General features: G+C 38.5%; 1 protein-coding gene across 1 annotated transcript in view; it reads left to right on the top strand.

Annotated features, from left to right (window-relative positions):
• Nucleotides 1-19009, top strand: part of LOC116910946 (complement component receptor 1-like protein) — a 44548-nt gene that overhangs the window by 18694 nt on the left and 6845 nt on the right. The window contains exons 3-7 of the mRNA XM_032914683.1: nucleotides 851-1030; nucleotides 1697-1796; nucleotides 7598-7683; nucleotides 15113-15597; nucleotides 18179-18402. Of these exons, the coding sequence (XP_032770574.1) occupies nucleotides 851-1030; nucleotides 1697-1796; nucleotides 7598-7683; nucleotides 15113-15597; nucleotides 18179-18402 (1075 nt within the window). The remainder of the gene's footprint in view (nucleotides 1-850; nucleotides 1031-1696; nucleotides 1797-7597; nucleotides 7684-15112; nucleotides 15598-18178; nucleotides 18403-19009) is intronic.

Raw genomic sequence — 19009 nt, 5'->3', positions numbered from 1 at the left:
GGTTTCACTGAGAGACTCTGCTTCAATGAGAAACCTAGAGTGATAAAGGATAATTTCCAACATCACCTTCAGGCTTCCATTTGTACTCACAAACATGCATGTGCAAACATGCAAACACACACATGAAAAACCATGCATATATGCATTCACACCAAGCACATGTACACACACACACACACACACACACACACACACACACACACTCTCACACTCACATTGTCCAATTGATATATCGAGTATTAAAAATCGTATTCTACTCAGTTTGGTTTCAGAAATAAGATGAACATGAAATAAGATTTTAAATGAAAATTGAGGATATTATGATAAAATTTAACCTTTCATGAAATATAACAATTTAAATTTGGATGTTCTATGGGTATATAAAATAAAAGATGGGTATAATGAACAGAAATAGACAACTATAAAATAAATTGCAATATTTAAATATGACATTTTTAGCATCTAGCAGAAGTGAAAGTATTAGAAGGAAAAGAAGTCATAACAAAAATGTATTATTTCCAAAGTTAAATTAAAATGATTTTTTTCTAACAGATAATTATTGGATAGAAATTATTTGACTCTATCTGCCACTTAAGTTAATACTGCCAAGCCTTAAAGGACAATAAACTGAGTCTGGAAGTTAAATCAAAACATGTATTGGAAAATACATTAACAAAATGAAATACAGTTTTATTTTTTGAATTTTATTATTTTTCCCCCCTTGGCCATAGTACTGACCCATTCTTGAATGCTAGAGAGGAGGATCATGGGCCCTCATAGTTAGCTAGGGAACTGGGAGTGATGAGGGGTGTCCTCCTCCAGTGTAATATTGCTGTGTCTCGTTCTCCAGGCCAGTGCCCAGCCCCACCACCATTTCCTTATGCCAAACCTATAAATCCAACTGATGAATCCACGTTTCCCGTTGGAACATCTTTGAAGTATGAATGTTGTCCAGGATATATCAAGAGACAGTTCTCTATCACCTGCCAAGAAAACTCAGTGTGGACAAGTCCTCAAGACATGTGTATACGTGAGTAACTGCAGAAGAAGCTCCTTTGTGACAAATAGTAGAGTCTGCCTCAGTTTGTCTGGAGTTTAGAATATGACACATTACTAATCTTATCTAAGGTATATAGTACATGTGGATCATTCTGGTTAGTCAAATCTTTGTACTCTGTGATTCTGTCTTCTCAGTCGTTAATACATTTAATAAGAATGATTGTTACAGGGCATGACTAAAAGAAAATAGCCCCAGGATATCTCACTTAGGGTGTCTGACTTTGCACAACTGTCATTAAGTAATTAATGATTCTGAAGCAAAGTGTATTTAACAGCTAAGAGGTGGAAAAATTTCAGACTTCGAGGCCTGTGAATCGGAATACTTAGAAGAATGCTTTGGTAATAAAAGAAGTATACAAGTTTTAGGGAATCACTGTGTGAAAATAAGGAAAAACTTGGATGAGAGTTCTTTTGGAAACTACTGTCTGATGAATTTCTCCAAAGTGGCAAAACCTTTGAAATGTTACAGTTATATATATTCTACAGTATATATTACAATTACAATATATTACAATTACAGTATATATTACAGTTATATATATTCTACAGTAAGTTATAATCAGGTTAGAAGTTCATAAACTACAAAAAGTTTAGTTTATTGTACTTGTTTTTCCACAATTCTGTTTCTTTTTCATAGGTAAACAATGTGAAACTCCTTTAGATCCTCAGAATGGCATAGTACATGTAAACACAGACATTCGGTTTGGATCCTCTATCACTTATACCTGTAATGAAGGGTGAGTTGGCAACAACATCTCTTTGCTCAAAGTGTTCTGGAATAGCAGTACTAATTTCTAGTCAGATCTTAGGAAAAGACGTCTAATCTATTACTTCCTTATTTGCCTTTTGTTTGTGTTGTGTTTTGTAGTGTTTGTGCAGGCTTTCAATATGCTAGACAAGTGCTCTGCAGCAAAGCTCTACAACAAATACCATCACAATGTTACCGAGCCTTAGAAGGCTTGAACATAATCGCTTACCTCTTGATTGAAATGAATAGAAATAGAAATGACTTTGTGGGAAAGACATGTTATCCCTATTGAATAAGCAAATAACACACGTGTTAGCTTTCCATTACTATGATAAAATAATTGGGATAATGAAGTAAAAGATTAAAGGTATGTTTTAACTCATAATTACAGAAGTTTCAGTTCATGTTCTCTTGACTCTCTTGCTTTGGTCCATTACAGTAGGAACACGGTAAAGAAGGCCCGTTCACCTTATAGTTGCCAGGAAGAGAAGAGAGGCAAGAAAGGGCTAAGGTCTCAATATCTCCTCCCAAGGCATTGTCACTGGTGTCCTAACTTTGTCCCTTCAGTCCTACCTCTTGAAGATTCTACCACATCCCAGTAAGATCATAGCCTGGGAGACTAAGCTTTTAATCTATGAACCTTTAGGAGATGTTTCTAACTATGGAAACATACATAGAAAGTGAGGCACTCACTGGGTGAGATAGGGCAGTCTAAGCACACAGACTTCTGAAATTCAGAGTGGATGCTGCTAGAAGAAAGAAAAGCCCAGGGAGCTCTGAGGAAGAACAGGTCTTAAATTCACAGCTTTTATTAGTTTACCAGGGTTGCTGAGATGAGTACCACAGAGTGTTTTCAAACAAGAAAAATTAAGAGTTTGATTCCAAGTCTACAAGTCCAAAATAAGGTGTTGTCAGGACACTGCTGCCTCTGATGTCTTTAGGGGTGGGATCTGCCTTGCCTCCTCCAGGAGCTCTAGGCCTACTCTGTAGAGCACAACTCTTTTTTTTTTTTTTTTTCCGGAGCTGGGGACCGAACCCAGGGCCTTGTGCTTCCTAGGCAAGGGCTCTACCACTGAGCTAAATCCCCAACCCCTTAGAGCACAACTCTTAATTTTTGTGTCCATCTACATGATTGCTTTCTCTCTATCTGTGAGTACATGTTGTTCTGTATGTATTTATATTCAGTGTTCTCTCTTTTTACAGTGATAGTGGTTATGTTGGATTAGGATCCATTCTAAAGACCCTAATTTTAGCTTAACTACATCTACAAATACCTTATTTCCAAATGATAGCACATGGACAGGGAACAGGAGTTTACAGGATCAGCATATCACGTAGGGAACACAACTCAGAAATCTCTCTTTGAGTATGTCAAGCATGAAGTCCTCACAAAGTATGTGCTCATGTTAGTTCTCCTCATTACTCAACACAGAGTGAAAATCTGAATGTTAGTTAAGCTATAGGGCATGAACTAAATCTGTGACAGTGATCTCTGACAGTGGCTTGACGGTCCGTCCTGTAAACCTGTGTGTCAGCATTCCTGTAGACCTGTTTACTTTCAGCCGGATCTGGGTACAGAGGGCTGTGGGACCAGTTCAGCTCTGGGTGCAGGAGAAACAGGAAGGATCTTATTTGTGTGTCCCGAGGCCTTCACGCAGTCCACTTGGAGCAGAAGAATTGGTCTTACCTCTGCTCTCAGGTGTGTCAGCGTTCCTGGTGACTGGCTTTCAGCTCTGGGTTCAGGCAGAAACTGGAAGGGTCCTGCCCTTTACTGCTCCTAGGTTCCTGTGCCCAGAGCGCACTAGGCAGGTTCTTCTTGGGGCAGGAATATGAGCAGAAGTATTTGTCTCCTCTGAGCTCTCAGATTGTCTGCACTTCAAGCTTCTCTTATATGTGTATATATTTAAAACTTACAATAGTAGGTTTTCGTATGACTTTTTAAAAGGTCTTTAGTTATTACGTTGGTTAGTTGTCAACCTGACACGAACCAGAGACACCCAGTTGAGGAATTGGCTCCATTAGCTTGACCTGTGGGTGTGTCTGTGAGTATTCACTTGATTAATGATTGATGTGGCGGGTCCAGCCCACCACCCCTGGGCAGCTAGTCCTGAGTTGTGTAGACAAGGTTGAGAATGAACAGGACAGTGTAAGGAACATTCATCTGTAGCCTCTGTTTTAAATCCTGTCTTTAGGTCCTGGTTGGGTTCCTACCCAGACTTGACTTCCCTCAGTGCTGGGCTATAACATGGGAATGTAAGCCTTTCTTTCCCTTATATTTGCTTTTGATCACTGTTTTATCATGGCAGTGGAGACACAGACTAGGACAGTTATCCCTCCCTACATTCTTACTCTACCCTCCAGTTCCCTACCCTACTCGCCCTTCTTGTTTCATTATTCCCCTTTCTCTCTTCATACTACCATAGTTAAAGGTATCATCGGCTTCAAAATTATTATTACTCTAAGGTATTTTATATAAGCTTTGAAATAATCACAAAGTCAACCTTACTAGTTATACAAAGATAAAGTTACCAAACATAACCACTGCCAAAGGAGCATCAAATTACAGAGGAAGAAAATAAGTGAGAAAGCATGGAAGCAAAGTAGAAAAATGTCAGGAAACAAAATAATAGGGGTCATTCTTTACTTATCTATAATTTGCTTTAAAACAAAGTTAGCCATATGCTGTAATAGGAAAAATATATAGAGTTGCTGAATAGATGAAGCAGTATGCAGCTGCCTGTAAAGAGACTTAAGATAGAGCTTTAAAGACACATAATCTGAAAGCAAGTGAAGGGAAAAGATGTTCCATGAGAGTGGCAAATGGAATAAGGCAGGGGGATCATTGTTAGACAAAGTGAAAGGCTGTCACAACAGACAGCATCGTAGATGCGTAACGTTTTCTGGGATAAAGTAAAAAAACAGCTTTTACACAAGTAAGGCAATGGGAGACCAGAAAAAAAGGATTCTATTCAAGTCTAGCTTGATGAATCAATGAATTTTTCAGGATTATTTGCAGGAGAATGGTTGTCTCAAAGGCAACTTCAAACCCCACCCATAGCACAGATAACTCAGGAAAAACTACACTGCTGAAATATTCCAACTCCCGGTTAATCTTTCGCCTCCTGTAAATCTTACTAGCTCATAACAGTTATATGTAGTTGAAGCAGGAGGATTGGTATCTGGATTCTCAGGTAAGGGTCTTCTGACCTTTCTCTTTCCTTCCATAAATGAATGCTGACAGAATTTTCACTATTACTCAGATCTAGCTCTGAGCGGTGTTTTTTGCTTATTTCTGCAGGACAAGGTATCTTATAGGTTACAGCATTACTTGTACTTCATGTTGGTGATGGTCACATTAAGCTCGGGAATTAGCGGCACTACACTAAAATGGTCAGTTGAGTACAGGGATGTGACAGTTATAAATTCATATTCACATCAGAGCACGTGAATATGTAAAGCAAATGTTAACAGAATTGATGGATGAAATCGACGGCAATACTGTAGTAGTACAGGACTTCAGTACTCCATTTTTAGCAATAAATAGATCATTCATCAAATGAACTCAGTAAAAAAGGAGCAGATATAAATAGAACACAAATAACAAGAATATACATTCTTCTCAAGTGTACATAGGACATTCTGTAAGACATGTAAAATATTAGACTACTACCATGCATGCAGTATACAGAAAGAGAGTAATGTGTTTCTGTCTCTTCATAATATTAGGAATATCAAAAGCTATTACATAACAATAAATTCACTAGGTATATGTCATGGTTTCAATGGCAATAACTTGCTAGATAATTCTGTTTTTCTGGGTAATCTTGGCTGATGTATGTTCGATTTTTTTTGTTTGTTTGTTTCCATCCTAAAAGCTGCTCCCCTGATTCCCCCTCAGAGACCCTCCTCCCATCCCCCCTTTCCATCTCGTCTGAGAGGACGGCCCCTCTGGGTATGCCCTCACCCTGGCACATCAAGTCCCTGCCAGATTAGGAGTATTCTCTCCCACTGAGGCCAGATAAGGCAGTCCTGTGGGGGAACAGATACCACAGTCAGGCTACAGTTTTAGGGAGAGTCTCTGCCCCAGTTGTTGGGGGGCCCACATGGGGACTGAGCGCACATCTGCTACCTGTGTGTTCTTTGGTTGGTGGCTCAGTCTCTGAGATCTCTCAGGGGTTCAGGTTAGTTGACTCTGTTGGTCTTGTGGGGTTCCCATCCCCTCAGGGTCTTCAATCTTTTCCCCCAACTGTTACACAAGAGTCGCCTACCTCTGTCCAAGGTTGGGCTGCGGGTATCTGCTTTGTTTCAGTCAGCTGCTGGTTAGAGGGCAGTGGGTGGGAGAGTGAGGAGAATGAGGGCGCAGGATCAGGTATCAGGAGAGACAGGGGAGAGAACCAGAGGGCCAAAAGAATGAATGAAATCTGCCCCAGGGTAGGGGTGTGTGGGGGAATCTCTAGGAAGTCCCAGAGTCCTGGGATGGAGGAGGCGCCTAGGATTCAATGCAGCTGACCTTTGCCTCGATGCAATGGGAACATGGAGCTTGGAGAGGCCACCTCCTGTAGCCAGGCAGGACCCCAGTGGCGGGATAAGGACACCAACACTCACAAAACTTTGAACACAAAATTTGACCTGTCTAAAAGAAATGCAGGGACAAAGGTGGAGCAGAGACTGAGGGAATGGCCAAATCACTGGCCCAGGTAAGAACCCATCCCTTTGATGTCACCAATCCCTGACATTATTAATGATTCTCTATTATGCTGGCAGACAAGAGCCTAGCCTAACTATCCTCTGAATATAAAGTCTTTTAAAGAGCAGTTGTAATTACTAATGTTAATGTTCACGCTGTACATTATATCCCCCTCCCACCGTGTGTTCTGGGTACGGTTGCTGCGATGAAACACCATGACCAAAGCAACTTGGAGAGGAAAGGGTCTTGTAGATCTTGACATGGTGGCGAATACACAAGCCTACATATATAAGATTGTGTAAAGGTCTTGTCTTTTCTGCCAGGTGATGGTGGTGCTAGCTCTTAATCCTAGCACTTGGGAGGCAGGGGCAGGATCTCTGAGTTTGAGGCCATATTGGACTATAGAACAAGTTTGAGGACAGCCAGGGCTACACAGAGAAACCTTGTCTCAAAAAAACAAAACAAACAAAAGTCTCTTTCTCATAGGAAGAGGAGCAGGTGGAATTTAAATTTAAAACACACCACTTACAGTCGTGTGTACAGAATGATGTGTAGTTATGAGTTGCTGTGAAGTGTAGCATGAATTGTTTTAATTTTATGATATACTAGACAGTTTGCAGCATATTAACTGAGTATTGCCAACATTAATTGAGTATTGCTGACATTGAGTTTTGCTGTTTTAAGTATGAAGTCATCTCTTGTTTCAGATTTGAGTTTCTTTGCTGAATCTTGCTGTCAAAGCATTCCCTTACCTAGGTATTCACATTAATGCTTACAAAGTGCGAATGAATTCATATTTGTATAATGTACACAAATACATAAAACATTTCCTTTGCCTTCACGACGCTTGTAATGTCTTTAAAAATAAGACTTATAGGAAATAACTATAATTTACTGCAGATTGTGTAGTAAGATGATAAAAAGAGAAATCTCATTTAGTTAGGAAGGAATGAAGAAGGAAATCAAAAGGCCCAAAAGAAGATATGAGTTTTTCATTGACAAGAAAGAAAAATATCCTGAAGCTTCTAAGATAGTGACCCCTGGGAATCGGCAACTCGAGCAGATGGTTACTTATTCCTTAATATTCTTTACTCTGTGTGTAGATACCGCCTCATTGGTTCCTCCTCTGCTATGTGCATCATCTCTGATCAGAGCGTTGCCTGGGATGCCAAGGCACCTATTTGTGAATGTAAGTTCGTTTTTCTTCTATTACTTTTATTGATGTATTTTAAAATTTCTCTTGAATTATATAATTTTTGCAGGACTGAGATTGACCCCAGGGTCTCATGCATGCTACCACAGACATAAACTTGAAAATTTACAGACTTGGACATGCAAATTTTGGCCCTGCACCCAGCAATTGGCACATTTCTTTCTTTTTTTCTTTTTTTTTTTTTTTTAACTTTCTGTATACTCTTGCTATCTACCAACTTAACCAAGTTTTGAAATGTTTGCTTCCTTGGGTCTTTAGTGTATATATTTGTTATAGCCTCCAGTATATGTTGACTATAAGAGATAATATTAGACTTTCAGAGGTCATCTTAAAGCATTTGCTTCAGTTTTTTAAATAAGGCATCATTCGAGTTGAGTATTTTGTCCTCCTGGACAATGAACACAGATTTCATATGAGATTTTCTATGAGAGGTGCGGGGCCACTGAAGGAGCTGCTGATGCTGTGGTGAAAGGGTTACGTGTGGTAAGGACAAAGCGTTGTGACTGGGCATTCTTTCTATAGATCAAGGATAACTGGAGAGAAGGGGTGCAAGTCTGTTTGGGATGCATGAAGAGGGCCACTCTGAGTGTTCTCAGCTTGAGTATTGTATAAAAAAGGAGAGAAAGATATTCCTGGACTGACAGTTAGTACTGTGTGTCTGTGGTTGGGATCAAAAGAGGCAGCAGAATCTGGAAGCTTTCGATCTCTAAAGCAGATGATGATGTCTGCTGATGCATTGTCAGAAAGCTCCTGAGCAAGGTAGGAGGCCTAGGGCCAAGGCACCCAAGATTGAGTGTCTCATTGCTCCATGTGTCCCGCAACACAGATGTCGTGATGTCAGAAACAGATTGCCAAAAGATATAGGCTGTCCTTGTCTTCTACTTCCAAGTCTGAGTCCAGTCCAAAACCACTCTTTAACAGATAAATGATCAGACTAAAAACAATATTCTCTGATTAAGGAAATTCTCCTTAATTTCTAATTTGCTGAAAGATTTGCCCTTATTGTGTGTTTTAATTATAATTCTACACACACAAAATAATCATATCTGTTTTTCTTCCATCTTGTTAATATGTCACCTTGACTTTAAAGGGCCCGACCAACTGAATTTGTAAAATAAAACTATCTTGGTTCTGATGTGTCATATATTATAATTTTCTATATTTGTATGTATTCAGATATATGTGTGATTGCTAATATCTTTTAATGTTAGCATTTTAAAGTAGATTTAATATTTGAAATGAGCTTGTGAAACCCCATTTTGGTCGTTGTATCACCCTGTTTAAATATTGCTGAATTCAGTTTTCTAATTTTGTTTAGGATATTTGCACCTATGTTTCAAGAAATACTAGGTAATAATTAGCTTTTTTTCTTTTAGTATCACTGTCCAGTTTAGGCATCAAGGCTATGTTGCCTCATAAAATGTCCTGGACATTATTATTTTCTGTTCTCTAGAATAATTTGTTTAATAATAATAATGTTATTTTGGCTTACATGTTTCAGTGGGTTCAGTAATAGAGTTGTCTAGATCTGAGTGAGGGGAAGTTACTATGGTTATTACATTTTTAATTGCTGATTTTATTTTCATAATAACTAAAAATAACATATTTTATTTAATGTCTTATTGAATTAACTTGGGATAAGTTTTGTTTTTCAAGGCATTTACTCATGTCTTTTTATGTCTTCTTAGTTATCATTATCGTTTCGATGTCTATAGATTCTGTAGTGATACAAAGTTGAGAGACTGGTTATAACATCTGTTTCTTTGGTCAGTTTTGCCAGAGATCTGTCAATTCTGTTAAGCTTTTCACAAGCCATCTTTAACTTTGTTGTGTGTTTCCTAGTGTATGTCTATTTTTAATTTTCATTCCTGCATGTTAGTTCCTTTCTTTCATTTGCTTTTACCTCAACTTTACGTACTTCTCTGCTCAATTGATTGACATGGCTAATAAGATATTTTGTTTTAAACTTTTACTTTTTATGATGCATGTTTAAATCTATACATTCGGTTCAAACTGTTTTATTTACCTTCATGTTTTTCTTGTCTATTACTACTGTGCACAAAAGTTGTCTGACAGGTAGGCTAATTACAAGTGTGATACTTAATTTCTAAACATTGTGAGATTTTCCAGTTTTTCATTTTTTACTGGTTTACTTTGAAACATACTGAGTCCTATTTTATGGCTCAGAATAGAGACAATTTTGATAATGTTCTTAAAAAGATTGGATAGTGGTTTTATGTAAATTTTTATAAATGTGATTTAGAAAAATGATTTAGAATAAATTTTTATTTTCCTCTATTTTTCTCTTAGTTTCTGATGGGAGTATATAAAGTATATATATTCATTCTCTAAGGTTCATATAACAAGTTATTGCAAACTTGGTAGCTTAAGGAAGAGGGATTTTTTATCTTTTAGTTTGATGGTCAAAATGCTCAAGTCATGTTATCAGTAATATGCTTGGTTTCTTCTGGAAGCCAAGAGAGAGAATCTATTTTTTTTTCCTTCTACTTTTATGGTTTATGACATCATTCTCTGTCTCCTTGTCACATTATCTTCTCTGTATTGTTCTTTTTTCATTTGTTAGACAATATTGTATTAGTTTCTATAATCAAACCCACAATAGCTAAAATCTTACATATTTAATTCAGTGTACTACCCTTGGACACATAAGAAAGCATTAAGTTTTTTATTTTTAAACTGATACGGCTGTTGAAAGGTGTAGCCCCGGCTAGCTTCAGACTAACCTGTCATCTGTCCTCCACCTCTTCAGCGTATCTTACTGTCATGTGTCATCACCGTGCACCTCTAAATTCTGTCTGCTATAAAGACAATGCGTGCCCTTGTCTAAGATAAACTGTGCCTTCCCCGTGTCCCCAGTACCACAAACAACTGCAACTGCGTGACTCCATTGCTTCCCACCAATTTCTTTCTCATGTTACTTCTTCATGCTTCACAAGCGATGGGATTATTTCTATGGAAAAAAATTGTTATCTTGCAATGAATTATGCTGCCTTGGCATCCATTTCGAATATAAAAGCCTTATTTGGCCACAGTTTACTGTCCGTGGTTTAAGTTACCCATGACCAACCAACCCAAAACATCTTAGATATAAAATTTTAGAAATAAATAATTGTTAAGTTTTAAGTTATGCATCATTGTAAAGAGTGTGACCAACTCTTAGGCTGTCTTTTTCCATTCAGCACTATCCCACTGAGGGTGAAATGATCTTTTTCAGTATATCTATTTATGCTGCAGATCCAGTAGCCATCCCATTTGTCAGGCTACTCTAGGTATCTAGTGCTTGTGTTCGAATAATTCTTAGACAGCAGCCTAGTGCTAGACAATTGGCCATTCACTTCATTTCGTCATACAGACATTCAGTAGTTATACATCCTGAAAGAAGATGAATAAAGCATATTAAGATTTTAGTGAAAGATGCCGTATTTATATAGCTTACTACAGTGTAGCTATCATTCTTCTATTTAGTATAATTTTACTGTGTGAAATTTATAGATTAAATATTATCATAGTGCCTGATACTAGCCGCGTTTTCAGCCATCTCCAGCAGTTTTGGAGTGTATCCCCATGGATGATTGGAACGTACTTTATAGCTTTCTCATACCAGAAGTAGTAAATTAGTAATTTTTGAAGGGAATTCTTGTTCTGCTTTTTTCTGGCTTCTTCATTGTGGTCTTTATAGATATCTGAATCATATAGCCACACCCTGGTGACTACTTTTCCATGGGACAGCTAGATAAAAGACACTGAATAGTTCTTCTGACCCCACATCTTACAGTTCCACGTGTGTGAATTCATACCTGCTTTCACTGAGCCCACTAACTAATGGACGTTTGCCTGGCTAACTGACTGGGATTCTAATAGAGATTCATCCCGTAGGTTTCTCTCTGGCCCTCTCACACAGACAGACCTCTGTGACTTCATGTGTCCCATGTACTCTTAGAGCAAGCAGAAAACAAAATACTTTCTATCTTGTTTCTGATCTACTCATTGAATGTGAGGAGTTAAACTTTGCCCCCACACAGCTATTTTAGGTAACGTCTCCCCTTGCTGTGGCTCTATCAGTACTATATGAAACTCTCGTTCTTCGGCCTGAAGAACTATTTTGGCATTCCTTTGTATTTTATAAATCTGGAACTTTCATTGTTGAAACATTTTCTCCTTTGGTTCCTTTTATTTATTGTCTTTGCTTCATGGCTGTTATACAGGATGGTAGAATTAGATTTTATATCTTTGTGATGTGTCTAGATGAAGAATTATTTGAACATTGTTGTTCCAGTTTATACATCTTTTTGAATCTACAATTCTGTGATATCTTTTGTCAGACTTAGAAAGTTTTTAGTTATTCTTCAGTGTTGTGCTTATTTTATCCCTCCAGTCTCTCTGTGTAATGTCATGTGAGTGTATGTCATTCTTTTATATCATAGTTCCTGCTACTACTGCTGCTTATTTAAAACAAACAAACAAACAAACAAACCCAGGCGACAGATTACTGGAGATCATTTTATTTAAGCTTGGGTTTGGGGAAAAACGGGATAGAAGTTATGCTCCTGATAGCACAATACAGACAACTTCTCAAAGTAGAAAAGAGAGTTTATTTTGGAGCCAAACATGAATGGCCATGACTGGGGAACACAGATTTTGGTTGCCCCAAATTCCATGATCTAATACGGCAACATTTGATGACGTTGTCAATGCATAAGCTACAGATCTTATTTTAAAGGGAGCAAGAGATAATTTATCTGGGAGCTATTTCTAAGTGACTATATATGGCCCAGTACAAGAGATTTAGATTTTGCCAAATTCCATGCTTCAGTGTGGAAGCAGTTTCATGAAGTTTTATGTTTTCCCCAAAAAAGAAAGTATTAAATCAAGGCAAATTTAAAGTAAATTATTGGGTATGTTAGATAGGGAGTTAAAATGAGATGGGAAGAGCTTTTCTATTGACCTAAGATGATATCTGATAACATTCTTGGCTTTTGGGCTGGTGGCAGCTAATGGAATGCTAAGTTAATAGATTCCAGAAAGCTTCTTTCTATTAGCCACAAGATGTTAGTAGGGAAAGAATGGATATTCTGGAGGGCTAGAACGAGCCCACAGTAGGTAGGTAATTAGCCTCTGGACTTGCAATACTCCAATTTCTTCAGTACTGGAATTCTAGTCATCGAACCAGTCTCTGCATATACAGCTTCTTTTCAGGAAATTTCTCTCAAAAAGTTTCTATATTAAAAAAAATAAGGAAAGTTCTAATCAAGGCACTTTTAAAATTCATTGGTGGAAATATTAAGTAGATGGGCTTGAAGCAAAGCAGAGAAACTTCTATAGACCTCAGACGCTGTCTGATGGTATTCTTAGCCTTTTGTTAGTAGGAACCAGGGTTATGTTAAGTTAATATGCCACAGAAGAGGGTGAGGAATGGCTAGACAAATTGTTAGTTAGACTCTGAATCTGTAAAATTGTGAGGTACAGACGCCTTCCACCCTGCCCCCTTACCTGGATAAAACGATTAGCCAGACACTGAGACTATCCACGAGACAGAAGTAATCTCCAGAGAACCATCTTGCTCTCTCACACAGTAAGGACTTCTTCAGACCATCTTGTAAAGCCAGGGCTGAGACAGTGGTCAATGAGAGGAGACTGTACCTAGAACAGGTAGGACCATGGCTGCTCGACTGTAAATAACTCTTGCCTTTTGTCCCAATTCTTACTCTATTTAAACCTGCAGCTTCTGCCAGTACTCAGAAGGCAAACTTTGGGGTCAGTGGACCACCCTTTCTGTTTTATTTGTTCATTTTAAATAACTGTCCTTCTTGTACGTTTTAACTATTTCCTTAATTGGCATCCTGGGCCCTGGTGGCTACACCCCTACTATACTGTACCTATGTGATTCAGCCTGCTAGAGTCCTGGTAAAACAACAGATCAGACTGAGTTACAGAGAGAAAGTGACTGAAGGTTTGGACGATTTTTCTGTTAAGGGGAATAAGCTGATTGATAACCATGCTTGTGTGAAGAGATGAGCACAGGAGTCAACTTAAAGGAGTCAGGCACAAAATTAGTGAAGTCAGTTGCTTATCAGTATAGTGATACAATTGAGATAATTAGCTTCTATGATAAAGTATTTATTTCAGCTTACAGTTTTGAGGGTCCAGTTCTACAGCTCAGGGCCTCTGCTGAGGTAGCACCTCATAGCAGGAGCACATGGAGGACCAAAACTACGAATAACAAAAGCTAATGAGCCAAAGCACAGAGAGGAAGAGCCCCACCTCTCCTTAAGGCCACGCCCTCACCGAGGCCCCTCCTCCTATTGCCCTCTTGCCATCAGTAGACCAAGCCTTTGGTACATTGTATTGTGGGAACATTACCCATATTTAAAACACAGCAATAACCCACATTCTTCTTAGTTTTCTTTATTCTGTGAGGCTCCTGGACACTGGCCAAATCACACTATTTTGATTCAATCTCAGGAACTTTAATTTTTCTTGACTATCTACAGGACTTGAAGATTTCCAACCTTTGAGATAGTAAGTGTCAGTCATCATTGATTCTAAGATTACAGTTCTTTCCAAGGTCCTACCAGAACTTCCTTGTTTAGGAGGCCCTGGACTCCAGCTTTTTTTATCCTTTGATTTGTTAAGACCACCACAAACTCAATAGATTCCTCGTCCCTCTTACTGGTTTGACTCCCTCATCCCCAAGGAACAGTAGCCCAGTACAAATCACTTTCATTTTAAGAATAGTTAGGGGTTTTTGTAATCTAGTTCATAAAATTCATCTTATATTAATTTGAGGTTTCTGTCCTTTACATGTCTCAAAGTACTTGAAATTATATTTAGAATTATGTATTACTTGAAAATTGACAGAATTTGGTGAGGTTGTATTCTTAAGAGTTATTGGTCAAATTTATCTTTACATATTTTGCATGAATATTAATGGTCTATATTTTCACTTAGGCATTACATTTTCAAAATGCTTAATGCAGAGTAATCTACAGTTTCACCAATTTTCTTGTATTTGCAGGCATATTCCAATTGTATTTTGTACTTCTATCCATTTCTGTTTCATTTGCCTCTTATTTTTTCTTAGTGAATATTATTTTTTAAATACTTCCTTTCAGTTAACAACAAATTTTGAAATTATAGGCAGGAAGAAAAATCTAGAAGCTAATATAAACTTTCTAGTATGATCCAAGAGTTATTTCAGATGAAAAGGTCAACTTTATGAGTTTATAGGAAATAAGTAGGAAAGTCAGAGCATATGTAACTGTGTGAATCTAAACGGCAACATTTTAAAGTTCACCTGCAAGTCAGTAAATATTAAAAGCAAATAATAAGTGTAACTATTTTCAGTTCAGTGATTCACTGGGTTTAATCTGCTTTTTTTGCCTAGCAATTCCTTGTGAGATACCCCCAAGCATTCCCAATGGAGATTTCTTCAGTCCTAACAGAGAAGATTTTCATTATGGAATGGTAGTTACCTACCAGTGCAACACTGATGCGAGAGGGAAGAAGCTCTTTAACCTGGTGGGTGAGCCCTCCTTACACTGTACCAGCATCGATGGTCAAGTTGGAGTCTGGAGTGGCCCTCCTCCTCAGTGCATTGAACTCAACAAATGTACTCCTCCCCATGTTGAAAATGCAGTCATAGTGTCTGAAAACAAAAGCTTGTTTTCCTTAAGGGATATGGTGGCGTTTAGATGTCAGGATGGCTTTATGATGAAAGGAGACAGCAGTGTGTGTTATGTCCGATCCCTAAACAGATGGGAGCCTCAGTTACCAAGCTGCTTCAAGGGTAAGTCTGACCTGGGCTTCGAAGTGTGCAATGCCATGGAATTGGGACTGGGGATAGGGTTGGTTCTGGATGAGGGAATAAAGTGAACAGGTTGAATGAGTAAATTTTCTTGGAAGGGAATATGAAATCAAGAAGGGATATGTTTGTGTGGGTGCTCAAGCACCCTTATAAGCACATCCACTCAAATTGAGAAGCAGGGCTAAATGTGAGCAAGGATTGTGATACATCCTGGGAATTCTCATACACTGAAGTTCTTTTCATGCGTGGCAGTGTCCAGCTCCCATCAGCTGTTCCTAATATGCATATCAGCTGTGCATGTATTTACTGATATGAAGCGAGTGATTCGTGGGCAGTTACATTTAATGTATGCATGGTTAATTTATAAAATAAAGCTGTGGAGTAGTTAACTATTTTTCCATATTCAGGCTTAGAGGCTAGATAATTTTCCAAGATGATATAGATACTAACTTGCAGAGCGAAGATTAGAATCTACGTCTGCTTATCTGCCAGGTTTTTCGAAGAACAAAGGCTTTCCTGTAGAAAATGGGTTATAAAGATGTTAGGTCAGGAAGAGTAAGAGGCGGAAAGCAGTGTTGCTAAGGATTAGGGAGCTACTGTTACTATAAATGAAATGGGACACAGTTGGCCCTGCCCTGCTTGACACTGTCACTCTCTGTCAGCCAGACTGTGGTGTGCTTCCAGAATAGAGCCAGTCCTTGCTGGTCATTGGTGTTATTAGAATCTGAGTAGCTACTGCCCACTTGCGTGGCATCAAGGCTGTCTCAAATGAAGCTTTTCCTGAATACATACAGGTCTCTATCACATCTCTTGTCTCTCAGTTTGATATATGTGCTTCCAGGTAGCAGAACTTAATTAGAGCCCTTAGAGCTTTGTTTTTTAACCTGTGGGTTGAGACCACTTTGGCAAGTCTCTTTCTCTAACAGTATTTGCATTGTAATTCAATAACAGTACCAAAATTACAGTTTTGAGGTAGCAACCAAGATAATTTTATGGCTGGGGGTCAGCGCTGCATGAGCAACTGTACTAACGTGTCACAACCATTAGGAAGGTTGGGAACCACTTCCCTAGAGCAAAGAAATTGTAGTTTTCATGCTTCTTCCCATAACAGTGAAAAGGTAATATATAGCACAAGGTGGGAATCAACATAAATTTAATCAGCCTAGTCTTTAAATATAACAGCATAATCTAGTAATCAAAGATGAGTCCTCAAAGGAAATAATTTATTGTAGACCAGTATCCCATTTTTAACTGGAGAAATCTCAAGGTTAGAGAGAATTGACTTGAAATGAGGTTTTGGATTGTTATTGTTTTTGTTGTTGTTGTGGTATTTGTTTTGTTGTGCAGTGTGTGTGTGTGTGTGTGTGTGTACACACATGTGCACACGCGATATATATATATGTGAGACAGAGACAGAGGGAGCTTTCCCCTTTTTGCAACTTAATGCAGTTGTGCTAAGACTCTCATATATCCTCACTCTCTGAGTTCAAAAACATTGCTTAAAGAGAGGCTGGACCCAGGCCTATTAGAACACTGCATATATAGTGCATGCTTTCATTATGATAAACTGGAGGGCTTTTTCTTTTTTTTGTAAAGTTTTTTTACAGTCCAGTCATTATCCCCCTCCTGGTCTGCCCTCTGGCTGTTCCTCATCCTATATAACCCTCCCTGGGGCCTCAAGCCTCTCGAGGGTTAGGTGCATCTTCTTTCACTGAGACCAGACCAGGCAGCCCTCTGTCCCGGGCCTCATATCAGCTGGTGTATGCTCAGTGAAACTGGAGTATTTTTAAAAAAGGTTTTGTTCATCTATCTTCTGAATGGAGTGAAAACAATGACTGTATAGCACTGGCGTTGTAGGGCTGCAAAGAGAGGCATCTCTCTAGTAGTCCAGGCCAGGTCCTTGGCAAAGCAGGATTCAGAGGAGGTCAGAACAGAAACTTGTTAGCACCATGGTGGTTATTCATTAGGAAATATGTCAGAACATTGAGATTCCTCTTACAGTCTAAAGTGTGAAGCTAAACATTGGTAATGCCTTTCTATAAAGGTAGTATGGGAATCTAAAGTAAACCATCGATCTTCATTTTGTGTAGGGTGAGTAGAAATTGGAAGTGTAGCCAGGCAGTAGTGGTTCACACATTTAATCCCAGTGGATCTCTGTGCGTTAGAGGCCAGCTTGCTCTACACAGCTAATTCCAGGATAGCCAAAGCTACACAAAGAAATCCTGTCTCAAAAACAAACAAAACAAAACAAAACTCTATATTGGAAGGGTTGTAACCCTAGTGTACACCTTACAGATAAAATAGTAAATTCAAGATTTATCGGCCATAGTCACAGTGTCGTACTACATTGTCACTTTTGGCGAAAAGTCATTTGACATATGTAAATCAGGCTGTTTTTGCTTTCTTCTTTCTTTTCCCACATACAGACCTGTAGTTGTGATCCTTTAGCATCTGTGATCCAGTTTACCACTGAGAGAAAATTGTTTCCATGCCTGAAACTTTCTTTCCTCCTCAATATGTCAGCTGCACCAAAATCCAATACTTGGATTATACCCCCAAAGAAAGATCAGTTTTCTCCAAGCAGAAAGTGCTCTACTGTTGTGAGCCAGGCCACACTGTCCTTTGGGCTGATTCTCTGCATTGCAGAGTCCTGTGCCCCCGACATGTGCAGGTCCCAAGGCTGCTATCTTGCTTGACATATATGGCTTATGTTTTTATTCACCATACACTGCTGTTATTTCTGTTTGGCTTTTTTATTTTTCTCCAGTGAAATCCTGTGGTGCTTTCCTGGACGAGCTTCCTAATGGGCATGTATCCGTTCCACAAAATCTTCAACTCGGGGCCAAAGTGACCTTTGTTTGTAATACAGGGTGAGTGCAAGCAGACCTAGTCTGTTGGACATTAACGAGTCTGTTGGAACAAGTCTGAACTTGTCCACATTATGAGAAGGTTGGCATGGAGAAGACACAACTTCTAGTATTGTATATAGGAAAGACTGATGACTGGTAGAATTCATAAAATGAAATATGAAGGGAAAACTGGAATGTTTATTAAATGACAGATTCAAAAACAAATATAACTACTGGTTTTAAATATATAGGTAATTACTAAGTGAAAAACTCATTTTCTAAATAGAGAATAACACTAGTAATTTTGAGAAAAATTATATATTACAGAAAGTTTATGTAAATAACAATACATTGAGCTGTCATTTTCAGAAAAAAATCCTCAATAATAGAATTTATAGGAGAAACAAAAAAAAAAAATAAGGTGCAGGATTAAAAAACCCAGTACGTATACTTGATCAGTAATTGGCTATGAGCTCTGAAATGCTGACTGATACTGACATTTTAGGTGAGGCCATAAACATGCTTGACAGCAGCCTCTATGAAGCTACCAACGATGGACAACACAGAATCTGCTCTTCAGTGCTGCACAGAATTCTTGGCAGGCACCAAATACCAGGAACATGAAAGA

This window comes from Rattus rattus, chromosome 10 (assembly GCF_011064425.1).
Source record: "Rattus rattus isolate New Zealand chromosome 10, Rrattus_CSIRO_v1, whole genome shotgun sequence".
Taxonomy (NCBI): domain Eukaryota; kingdom Metazoa; phylum Chordata; class Mammalia; order Rodentia; family Muridae; genus Rattus; species Rattus rattus.
Note: the sequence above shows the minus strand (reverse complement) of the source record. Positions and strands in the feature narration are given on the sequence as shown.